Source organism: Gopherus evgoodei, chromosome 12 (assembly GCF_007399415.2).
Source record: "Gopherus evgoodei ecotype Sinaloan lineage chromosome 12, rGopEvg1_v1.p, whole genome shotgun sequence".
NCBI classification, from domain to species: domain Eukaryota; kingdom Metazoa; phylum Chordata; order Testudines; family Testudinidae; genus Gopherus; species Gopherus evgoodei.
The window spans coordinates 3,270,094-3,282,431 of NC_044333.1; the positions used below are offsets into that span (position 1 = coordinate 3,270,094).

Consider the following 12,338-nt stretch of genomic DNA (forward strand, 5'->3'; position numbering starts at 1 on the left):
CTGAATACACATCTACATCTAACCATTACTTTGATCTACACAAGTGAATTAACCTAACTACACTGTAGCATGCCCTAGTCAGCCAGGGTCACACTGGGCTTAGATGGGACTGACCCAGTCTGGCAATTCCTATGTTTTGTTTACTGAAAATTGGATCTTCTTCACAGGCCGTGAGACCCGGCTCCCCCTGCGCATCAAAGGGGAAGGGATGGGCCCCAAGCTGCTCTTCAACTTCGACCAGCTAGATATTGGAAAGGTCTTTGTTGGGTCAACACACAGTTACGAGGTAAGCAGATAGGGCAGGGTTGATAGGTTCATGGCATGTGAACTACAGAGTCTGACTGCTTACTGTACAGCCAAAGGTGAGCTAATCCTACAGTGTGGAGACTTCTGAACCCAGAGCTTTTGGTAACTGGGTCACTTTGATTTGAGAGTGGCTGGATGTCCTGAGTGCAAGCTCAGAATGAGCAAATCCCAGGCTTCATCTTCCTTTGAATGGTGTGTATGTTCCCATACGAAGTGACCACTGCATACTTCTAGGTGCACATGTCTCCTTGCAGTATCCTTAGGGCAGGATTTCTATGTCTGATGTGTTTTGTGGCTTACAAAGAACTTTATACATTAAAATAGGATAAGGACATAGGTACTCCTCTGCAAAAAGACTCCGGTGACTTCAGTAGACTTTGGTTCAGGCCTTAAATGCAATGTACCTTTGTGCTATGGCTGTTAAGAAGACACAGGTGGCCTAGCCATGTTGGTCAGGGTGTAAAAATCCATGCCTGTAGCTGATGTAGTTCTGCCGGCAAACTCCCCAGTATAGATGCAACTGTGCTGATAGAAGAGTTCTTCAGTCAGCATTGCTGATGTTGTTAGGGGAGGTGGTGGTTCTATGTAGGCAGAAGAACTCCTCCTGTCAGTGTACATGGTGTCTATGCCAGAGGGCTATGCTAACATAGCTTCTTCTTTGAGTGCTTGCTCATATCGATTCCAATTAGGTGTGTGCGCGCCGCGTGCATGACTGTCGGAAGATTTTTACCCTAGCAACACTCGGTGGGTTGGCTGAGGCGCTCCCTGGAATGGCACCTTTACGGCGTCGGATATATACCCCAGCTGACCCAGTGCCCTCTCCGTTCCTTCTTACTGCCCATGACGGTTGTTGGAACTGTGGAGTGTGGCTTAGCTGAACTCCACTTCCCTAGCTTATAGTATAGCACTTGTTTATAGTTGTAAATAGTTTTAAAAGTAGTTGTTGTTAGTTCTTTAGTAGTAGTTAATAGTTATTGTTTTTTAGTGTAAATAGTTGTTGGGAGTAAGGGGCTCCTCCCCTTCCCTCCCTCCTGGTACCCAGGCTGATGCCCAGGTCTCCATGTTTCAAACTGTGCTCGGCCTGCCTTAAGCCGATGCCTACTGGAGATCCCCACGACTCCTGTTTGAAGTGCCTGGGGGAATCCCATCAGTCTGATAAGTGGCGCATTTGCAAGGCATTCAAGCCACGGACTAAAGAGGAGTGGGACTTTCACTTGAAGCAGCTCCGATGTCCTCATCGGTTCAAAGCGCGGCTGCGGCACCAAAAGGGTTAGCACCAGGTCCAGACACCGGCAAAGACTCCCGGCACCGGACGTCTCCGGCACCTCTACCAGTGCAGCACCGCTCGCTGTCTCCGGGACCGAAGAAGCAGCATAAACAACCTGCTGCCCCTTGCAGTTGCCGGCACCACCTGTGCCTCCCTCGGAGCCGCATCCCATGTTGGACCGTCCCGCAAAGGCACCAACCCCGTACCGTTAACTCCAGCGCCACAAGGGCTGTCGAGTCTGGAAAAGTTAACCTCCTCGGTGCATACTGTGGTCAAGCTCGGGCTGCCATCCACTCCGGAGACTTTCTCCACGGCATGCGACCTGATGGCACTCACCGAGCCGAGACCGTCGCAACCTTTGGTGCTGCTGGTACGGGCTATTCCCTCAAAAGAAAAGCCCTCCATAATGTGTCCTCCGTTGCAGAGTGACACAGGACGACATTGATCCCGGTCCCAATCCCGGTCACAGTCTCTGTCCAGATGCTGGTCGTGTTCACAGCACCGCTCACAGTCCCGGCACAAGTTGCACTTGCAACGCCAGTCCGCCTCGCAAAGATCTTCTTCCCAGTACGATCGGTACCGGTCCAGCTCCTGGCACCCATCTCACTGCTGGTCCAGGCGCCGATCTACTCGGAGTCGATCCCGGCACCATTCCGCCCATAGATCTTTGCTGAGGTCCAGATCTGCCTCCTGGCACTGATATGGCTATCGGTCCCAATCAGAATCGCGGTACCGCTCGAGACCACGGCACCAATCCCCATCACGGCACGGGGCAGTACCACACGGCAAGGCGACATACATGCTCGGCTCCATCTTGGCCATCCCGTCCCACCTCGAGGTCGTCCCAGGCAGAAAGTGGCTACCGTGTCCAGGACCAAGATGCAGATGGTGCTAGCCAATGGCACGACGAAGGACAGGACCCTGGTCAGGGACCTCCACAATGGTCCTTTTGGACCTCTTGGGCATACCATCAGGCCAAAGTGTCCCTCAGGGGCTTCTCGCTCTGCCCACTCGGAGCCCCTACTGCCGGAGGCTACTGTGAGTTGCCCTCCCCTGGGTGGTTCGGAGGCGACGGCTCTGCCTTCAGCTCAGGCCAATGCCACTAGCATGGTGGACCTAGGGCAGCCAGACCCTCCCCAACAAGACCTTCCCCAGGACCTGTTAGTCCCAGGTGTTTTCTTCTCCTCTTTGCCCGATAAGGCAGTGTAGGGTATGTCCTCCTCTAGCCCCTCACCTATAGACCTCCATGCATACCAGGAGTTGCTCCACAGGGTGGCACAAAACATGAGCCTCCAGGTGGAGGGCGTGGTGGAGGTCGAGGATCCTGTAGTGGACATTCTCTTGGTCAACACCCCGACCAGAATAGCCTTGTCCTTTATCCAGACTATTCAGGCTAATGCCACTATGATCTGGCAATCTCCAGCCTCTATTCCGCCCACTGCCAAAGGGGTGGAGAGGAAGTATTTGGTCCCCTCCAAGGGCCACGAATACTTATATATTCACCCCCAGCTGTGCTCCTTCATTGTACAGTCAGTTAACGAGAGGGAAAGACATGGCCAACAAGCTCCCACTCCTAAATCCAAGGATGCTAGACGCCTGGATTTATTTGGGGGCAAAGTTTATTCTACTGGCGGTTTGCAGCTCAGGATCGCTAACCAGCAGGCCCTCCTGAACCGCTACAATTATAATACCTGGAACTCAATGCAAAAGTTCAAAAAACGTATTCCTCAGCGGTCCAGGGAAGAGTTCAGGGCCCTACTAGAGGAGGGCAAGAAGGTAGCCAGAACATCCTTGCAAGGGGTTTTACTCATGTTATTTTCTAGTTCCCAAGGTAAAGGGCTGGCTATGGCCCATCCTGGACCTGTTCGGACTCAACAAATTCATGGTAAGATTGAAGTTCCACGTGGTTTCCCTGGAGACCATTATTCCTTCCCTGGATCCTGGAGACTGGTACTCTGCCCTCGACATGAAGGATGGGTACTTCCACATAGCGATTTACCCGCTGCACAGGTGTTTCCTTCGCTTTGTGGTCAACCAACAGCACTTCCAATTTTCTGACCTTGCCTTCGGCCTATCCATGGCACCAAGGGTCTTTACAAAGTGTATGGCTGTCATAGCTGCCTCACTCCGTCAACATTGGATCCAAGTGTTTCCGTACCTCGATAACTGACTCATTCGGGATCACTCCAAGGACCAGATGCAATCTCATGTTCAGTTCACCATGAGCTTGTTCAGACAGCTGGGCCTGCTGTTCAGTGTCGAAAAGTCCACTTTGGAGCCGACCCAAAGAATAGACTTCATCGGAGCAGTCCTGAATTCAAAACTTGCCCGTGCTTGCCTACCACACGCTTGCTTCCAGTCCATGGCGAGCATTATTCACGGCCTCCAAAGCTTCCCGACCTCGACAGCACGAACATGCCTTGGTCTCCTGGGACACGTGACATCTTGCATTTTCGTGACCAGATGTGCCAGATTGCGCCTCCATTCACTTCAGGCCTGGCTCTCAACCATATACTGCCCAGTCCGGGACAACATGGGCACAGTGGTCATGGTACCACTGGAAGTCTTAACCTCCCTGGTTTGGTGGCTGAACCCCAACTCAATATGCAAAGGGGTACCATTCCATGCCCTGCAGCCCTCCCTGGTCCTAACCACGGATGCATCTTTGGGTTGGGACACCCACCTTGCAGACCTTCACATGCAGGGCCTTTGGTCTACACAAGAGAGATCCCTACACATCAATATACGGGAGCTGAGAGCGGTGCGCCTGGCATGCCAACTGTTACACAAGGACCTTCAGGTCGATTGTGTTGCAGTTTTTACAGACAACACAACAGCCATGTTTTATATCAACAAACAAGGGGGAGCACAATCGCCCCCCTCTGTCAGGAAGTCCTTCGCCTGTGAGAGTTCTGCATAGCTCACTCGATCGACCTAGTGGCGTCGTTTCTCCCAGGAGTCCTGAAAACCTTGGCGGACCACCTCAGCAGGTCCTTCCAGGCTCAGGAGTGGTCAATTCTCCCGGACATCATCCACTCTGTTTTCCGGAAGTAGAAATTTCCCCAGATAGACCTCTTCGCCTCTCACAAGAATTGGAACTGCCAGGTGTTCTGCTCTCTTGAGAGTTTCTCCCCAGATTCCCTGTCGGAGGCCTCCCTGATACCGTGGAAAGACCACCTGTTCTATGCTTTTCCTCCATTCCCGTTAGTCTACAGGGTCCTTCTCAAGTTGCGCAGATCGCCCCAGCGTGGCCTAGGCAGCACTGATATACCACTCTTCTCGGTCTCTCAGTGACCACCCCAATCCCACTTTCGTTGTGGTCAGACCTGATCATTCAGGAACACGGACGACTCTGTCATCTAGACCTACAATCCCTCCACCTCACAGTGTGGATGCTGCATGGCTAACTCAAGCTGAGCTGCACTGCTCCTGTTCAGTGCAGCAGGTACTTTTGGGTAGCAGAAAGCCCTCTACTAGGTCCATGTATTTGGCCAAGTTGAAGTGTTTCTCCTGCTGGTGTGCTCTGAGCAATGCTGTCCCCCTGGAGGCGCCAGTACCTACCATCTTAGATTATCTCTTGTCCTTGAAACAGCAGGGCCTGACAGTTTCATCCATCAGAGTACACCTAGCAGCTATTTCAGCCTTCCACCCGGGCGAAAATGGATGCTTGGTCTTCTCCAATCCATGGTCAGCAGGTTCCTCAAGGGCCTAGAACGTCTGTATCTGCAAATTCGGCATCCGATCCCTATGTGGGTCCTCAACTTGGTCCTATCCAGGCTCATGGGTGCCTATCCAGACTCATGGGTTCGAGCTGATGGCCACCTGCTTGCTCCTGTACCTTTCCTGGAAGACAGCCTTCCTCGTAGCTATCACCTCGATGAGACGTGTCGGGGCTTAGAGCCCTCATGTCGGACCCACTGTATACAGTGTTCCATTAGGACAAGGTAAAGCTGCAACCACACACTGCCTTACTAAGGTGGTGTCTGCCTTCCATGTCAATCAAGACACATTCCTTCTGGTCTCCTATCCAAAGCTGCACGCTTCTCGATGAGAACAACAGCTGCACTCCCTGGACATTCGCAGGGCCTCACCTTTTACATCGAACGAACTAAACCTTTTAGGAGGACATCCCAGCTGTTCGTAGCAGATGAAGGGCCTCCCGGTCTCCACCCAGCGCATCTCGTCCTGGATCACATCATGCATCTGTGTGTGCTATGACTTGGCTGGTGTCTCAACTATGCACCTTACCGCCCACTCCACTCAGGCTCAAGCTTCGTCCTCCGCCTTCCTGGCTCATGTACCCATACAGGAGATCTCTAGGGCAGCAACTTGGTCATTGGTACATACCTTTGCTTCCCACTATGCTATCATCCAGCAGTCAAGGGGTGACGCGGCATTTGGCTCAGTGGTTCTGCACTGCATGAGTCTCACTCCGACCCCACTGCCTAGGTAAGGCTTGGGAGTCACCTAATTGGAATCGATATGAGCAAGCACTCGAAGAAGAAAAGACGGTTACTCACCTTTGTAACTGTTGTTCTTCGACATGTGTTGTTCATGTCCATTCCAAACCCGCCCTCTTTCCCCTCTGTCGGAGTAACCGGCAAGAAGGAACTGAGAGGGTGCTGGGTTGGCTGGGGTATATATCCAGCGCCGTAAAGGGGGCTCCGCAGCCAACCCACCAAGTGTTGCTAGGGTAAAAATCTTCTGACAATTGTGCACGCGGCGCGCACACACCTAATCGGAATGGACATGAGCAACACATCTGGAAGAACAACAGTAGTAGCGTGAACAAGCTTGCTGCAGGTGAACTCAATTTTGTGGAAGTCCATTCAAACAACCCCCAATTCAGTACATCCTACCGCTTCCTGAGGCTAAGGGAAATGCCACCTCGTCTATTGACTGCAAATTACCACTTGCAAATGACTCTGAGTGCGGTTCACTGCCCATCAATCTCTTCCCACCCCTTGCTCTTTTTGCAGCGAGGACTTTAGGAATCAATCTGAAAGAGTTAAGAGTTTCTGCAAGTGAAGCAAATAGCAATGGCATCAAATATGAGCAAAAATGAAAAACACAGCAACCTAAAGAGGTATTAAATGAGGCAATGCATCATGTTGGACATTTCTGAAGCCCTGCTGTGGCAGGGAAGGGCATGTTTAAGGTGTTTCTTTACAGAAATATTTTGTACTCTGTGCATTTTCAATGCTGATGCCTTATTGCATCTCTCTGTGCATTTTCCATGCTGATGCCTTATTGCATCTCTCGCTATCAATTTATTATTTTCTTTACTTGAGACAAATTTAAACAACTAGATGTTGCCCTTAGCAGGGCCGTCCTTAGCCATAGGCAGAACAGGCAGCCGCCTAGGGCACCACTCTGCTGGGAGGCACCATTCTGCTGGGAGCCCGGACAGATGGGAAGCAGTGGAGCATGTAAGAGCAGGGCTGCTGGGTCCTAGAGAGATGAATGCAGCACAGTCTGAGGGAGGGGATTGGCTGCTGGGATCTCTGGGAAGGAACTCCCCTGTGAGTGTGACTCTTTACCCCAGCATGAGGTGAGACAGGCTCAGCAGCTCTGGCAGTATCCTTTATTGTCCCCCATAACATCCATTCTTCTCCCCCCTGCCCCACAGAGTACCCCTCTTTCTCCCTCCCCCCCATGGAGCACCCCTCTCTCCCCCCTCCCCTCTGTCAGGGCTGGGTTGGGTGAGGTGCTGCAAGTGGAGGGGAGGCTGGCTGCCTGCTGAGAAACGACAGTGAAAGTAACTCACTTCCTCGCAGGCAGCCAGGATTGGAATGGTCACAGAGGGCTGTGCTGGGGATAGCCAGATAGCATGTGTGAAAAATCAGGACAAGGACTTGGGGTAGGGGAGCAGATGTCCCACTTTTATAGGGACAGTCCCAATTTTTGGGTCTTTTTCTTATATAGACTCCTATTCCCCCCTACCCCCATCCTGATTTTTCACACTTGCTGTCTGGCCACCCTAGATGGGGGTACTTGGTGCCTATATAAGACAAAGCCCCAAATATCAGGACTAGCCCTATAAAATCAGGACATCTGGATCTGGTCACCCTAGCTGGGGAGCGCGTCTCTCCCCTGGGCTGGCAGTGATCCATCTCATCCGAGGGGAGTTGCACAAGGCAGGATGAGCTGCTGTGGCTAAATGGGTGTCCCGTCCCTGAAATCAGATGCTGTGCTAACTTCACCGTGATCCATTGGTCTGGCAGTGGTGCCAACTGGCATGTGATAGGATCTAAGGGTTTGCTGCTGCTGTTGTCACTCTGCACCCCAAGAGGTGGATTTTGAGGTCCTGCAGTTTTCCAGCTATCTCCACCTCTACTGCAGCTGTTGGACCAGCAGGCTGGGGGGTGAGCCAAGCATGAAAGCATGTGTTGCCATTTAGATTGTCACTTAACAAATTTGTTCGCCAAAAATGCTTGCTAACAATCCTGAATTCAATTTCAGTATTTTTTTTTTAAAAATCAATATCTTTGCCAAAACCAGAAAATTAAGTTGTTGACAATTATTTGTGACAAGTTTGGTATGAGGAAAGGAGTGGGTCAGTTTTCGTCAGAGAAACAAAAAATGTGGACTGACTTTCCTATAGCCCTGTTACTGCTAAATAGAGCCCTCCAACAACTGTAATATGCTCATCTCCTTATTAGTGTATAGAGCAGGGGTCGGCAACCTACAGCACATGTGCCAAAGGTGGCAAGTGAGATGATTTTTGATTGCACACAGCGGCGGGCTGAGCAGCGGCCGGCCCCACTCAACCAGAGGTGGCTCTAGACATTTTGCCACCCCAAGCACGGAGGGTCCGCTGGTCCCGCAGCACCCTGCGGAAGGTCCACCGAAGCCGCGGGACCAGCAGACCCTCCGCAGGCATGCTGCCAAAGGCACCCTGCCTGCCAGCCTCGCGGCACTGGCAGAGCGCCCTCCGCGGCTTGTCGCCCCAGGCACCCACTTGGAGCGTGGGTGCCTGGAGCCGCCCCTGCACTCAGCACCCACTGCTGGTCTGGGGACCCCCAAGGAACCCCTGGCTGGCAGTGGGCAGAGCAGGCTGGCGGCTGATACCCTGACTGAGCCGCTCAACCCGCTGTCGGCCTGGGGTTCCATTCACTCAGCTGGTAGCGGGCTGAGCAGGACTAAATTCAACGAAATAGGAAAAAAAGAGTAACTAATGACAAAGTGCAAGAACATAGAGCAGTGATCCCCCAGGTGCCAGACGAAGGACTGTGGTGGCGGATGAGCATCTGCCGAAATGCTGCTGAAATTTGGTGGCAACACCTCTGGATGACGCTGCTTGTCGGCGGCAAGCAGCGTCATCCAGAGGCATTGCCACCAAAATGCCGCAGAATTTCAGCAGCATTTCGGTGGATGCTCGTCCGCCGACCAGTATGCAGGTGTACTGAGAGGCCCCAGCAGGCGCCATGGCATCCATGGGCACCGCGTTGGGGACCCCTGACCTAGAGAGCCTCCTGAAGCACGGCAATCATTTTGATTTAAATGGACTTGACCTGTATGAAGAATTGAGTACACTGTCATCAATGTTGCCACATGCAAAATCGATGATGGACTTTGTACAGTTTATTCATATCAGCAAACTTGTTGACATATATCCTAATGTGTAGATTGCCACTCGTATTCTACTGACAATTCCTGTAACAGTAGCGTCAGGAGAACGGAGTTTCTCAAAACTAAGGCTCATTAAAAACTATCTCCGCTCTACAAGGAGTCAGGAACACTTGACTGGTCTTGCTAGTCTTGCAATCAAACAAGACATCACTTTGTCTATGTCATACGATGACATTATTACTGATTTTCCAGCCAAAAAAGCCAGAAAGATTGCTTTTAATTAAAAACAAATCCTTCTTTCAATACCTCTTCATAGAAATTTCCAATAAAATGTTGACAGATTAAAAACATTATATTATTTGCATCATTCTGTCAAATCAGAATTTTTTCTATAGTGCTACTTCTTTAGTGCTAGTCCATCAGCATTACAGTGGCTTAACTATCTTAAACTGGTTTTAATAATATGCATGTGGCAAGTTTTCCAATAGTGTAAGCGTATGTTTGTGTTGCTAAGAGCAAGACAGGCACAGGGGCACCAGTTTAATAATCCCGCCTAGGGCACCATAAATGCTAAGGACGGCCCTGACCCTTAGTCAGTGTTCTTGGCAGCTACACAGTGAGTAAACTTCAACTTCGGGGCAGCTTATATTAGGAACTTGTGTAACTAAGCAGTAAAATACATGAGCATGTATATCATTATTTGTATTCTTTCCTCAGTGAGGAAGAGGAGGATGTGCAACTATTCTTTGAAGCAGTACCAGAATTTTTAAAAACAAGTCACATTTTCATGCTTCTCCCTCAGTTTCTTTGCTAGATTCTACAAGGACAAAAGGGGGCAGGAGATTGTAAAACAGATGAAATGTGTCTGTGGAAATGGCAGGAAGTCAGCCTGCAGCACTGAAGAAATTTATAATTTTGCCTAAAGCAAAATGTATCAGTGAAACAATAGTGTTTGTTGACAGTAGTGGGGACTTTTTGACCAGTATAAAGGGTCTGGGTCTGGAGAGGAGCTGAGGCCTACATCTTTTATTCAAGACAATGGGATTTGTGGGTGCACAGCAATTACAAAATTAGCCCCAAACTTACAGTGTGTCACAAACAATTGTGAAAGTCTTAGATTGTGCTTGTGAATATTTATGAGATTAAAATTGTTTGGAATAGGTCGTGCTGGTATTTGCCCTCCTTGTTCACTGGCCTTTATAGTTTAGCTAAGACAGAGCTGATCCAACAAGATAGAGGAAAATAAAAAAGGTCTGTATTGAACCAGTACAGCTCTACCCCTCTATAACGCGACCTGATATAACACGGGTTCACATATAGCGCTGTAACAGCGGGGATCTGGCGGCGCTTTAAAGGGTCCAGGGCTCCGGCTGCTGCAGGGAGCCCCAGGCCCTTTAAGTCACCGCCAGAGCCCTGCTGCTGCTACCCCATGGCTGTGGCAGCGGGACTGGGCTGGCGATTTAAAGAGCCCGGGCTCCCCGCAGTGGCCAGAGCTCGGAGCTCTTTAAATCACCACTGGAGTCCTACCGCTGCTACCCTGGGGCTGCGGCAGGGGGGCTCAGCCGGGGATTTAAAGGTCCCAGGCTCCCCACAGTGACCGGAGCCTGGAACTCTTTAAATCACCGCCAGAGTTCTGCCACTGCTACTCTGGGGCTGTGGCAGTGGGGCTCAGCCGCGGATTTAAAGGGCCCAGGCTCCCCACAGTGGCCGGAGCCTGGAGCTCTTTAAATCACCGCCAGAGTCCTGCCACTGCTACCCCGGGGCTGCGGCAGTGGGGCTCAGCTGGGGATTTAAAGAGCCCAGGCTCCCTGCAGCAGCCAGAGCCCGGAGCTCTTTAAATCACCGCTGGAGCCCTGCCGCTTCTACCCCGGGGCTGTGGCAGCAGGGCTCCGTTGGCGATTTAAAGGGCCTGGGGCTCCCTGCGGCTGGAACCCCAGATTCTTTAAATCACTGCTGCAGCCCTGCCATTGCTGCCCCGATAAAACGGCTTTTCACTTATAAAGCAGTAGGGATTTTTGGCTCCCCATGACCGCATTATAGCTGGTAGCGGTGTACTTTTGGATACTTCTGAAATTAGCAATACCCAGGTTTCTGAGTACTACTTGGCTTTATACAATAAATAGCAGATGCCCTCCTCACATAAAAAGAAAAGCTTCCAGCAAAATAAGCTAAGTAGGTTAATAAAAATGAACTCATAATATTTTGCACTTTTTCTGTTGAAGCTTTCATCTGAGGACCCCAAAGTGCTTTTCAAAGGAGGGATAAACAACCATTTTATAAATACAAGACTAGTCCCCAGGAAAGGATGTCTGACAAACGTGTCTGTCTGTCTAATCATGACAAGGTCATATGTTTTCTATTTGCAATCTGGTTTATGCTCCCAGTTCTAAACAAGAACAGTGGGCATTAGCAGTGTCATAACCCAGTGCACCCAAGTCTGCAAGGTGCCAAGTGCCCTCAGCTTACTGGCTCCAGGAGGAGTGGAATGCATTCAGCATGTTGCAGGATTGGCCCCCGGAAGCAATATGATTGTATGATGTTTCGTCAGAAACAATGTGACTGTTCTTTGCTGCTCTTGGGGACTTTTCTGAATGCCCAGATATGTGTTCGGTATCTATCTTGTACTGCACATTCAGGTACAGTGGAGGATATTCTTCTCTCAGTTTCACTGGAGTAAATTCAGAGCAACTCTCTTGATTTATTTGGAATTATTGCAGGTATAATTGAGTGCAGAATTTAGCTCATTGTATTTCCCTTGGCTTCCGACAGGCAACGTCTTGTCACTTCTCCCTTTTCAGATGTTAATCATTTAATTAGAAAACAAATCAGTTCAGTCTGTGAGAAGTAAAAGTTCCTTGTATGTTTCCATTCCTTCCCTTTTACTGCTGCAGGCCATCCTGTGTAACAAAGGAGCCATTGATGCCCTCTTTAACTTGATTCCTCCAGCTACTGCCCTGGGCGCCTGTTTTACCCTCGATCCCAAAGAGGGCATCATTCTGCCAGGTGGACTTCAAGCCATCCAGATTTCCTTCAGTTCCACCATCCTGGGGGAGTTCACAGAGGAGTTTAAATTCAGTGTGAACGGAGCCCCCGAGCCTGTGAACTTGACTATTAGGTAAGCGGGGCTATAATGAGTATTCATTAATAATTGGCATTTCTGTAGCATCTTTCATCTTAGGACAGTTTTGATCCT

The 12,338-nt window shown here is 50.3% G+C and overlaps 1 protein-coding gene across 4 annotated transcripts in view; it reads left to right on the top strand.

Annotated features, from left to right (window-relative positions):
• HYDIN (HYDIN axonemal central pair apparatus protein) overlaps window positions 1-12,338 on the top strand; it is a 392,944-nt gene that overhangs the window by 111,621 nt on the left and 268,985 nt on the right. For all 4 annotated transcript variants that reach the window (XM_030581746.1, XM_030581750.1, XM_030581747.1 and 1 more), the window contains exons 11-12: window positions 168-286; window positions 12,037-12,260. In XM_030581746.1, coding sequence (XP_030437606.1) covers window positions 168-286; window positions 12,037-12,260 — 343 coding nt within the window. The remainder of the gene's footprint in view (window positions 1-167; window positions 287-12,036; window positions 12,261-12,338) is intronic.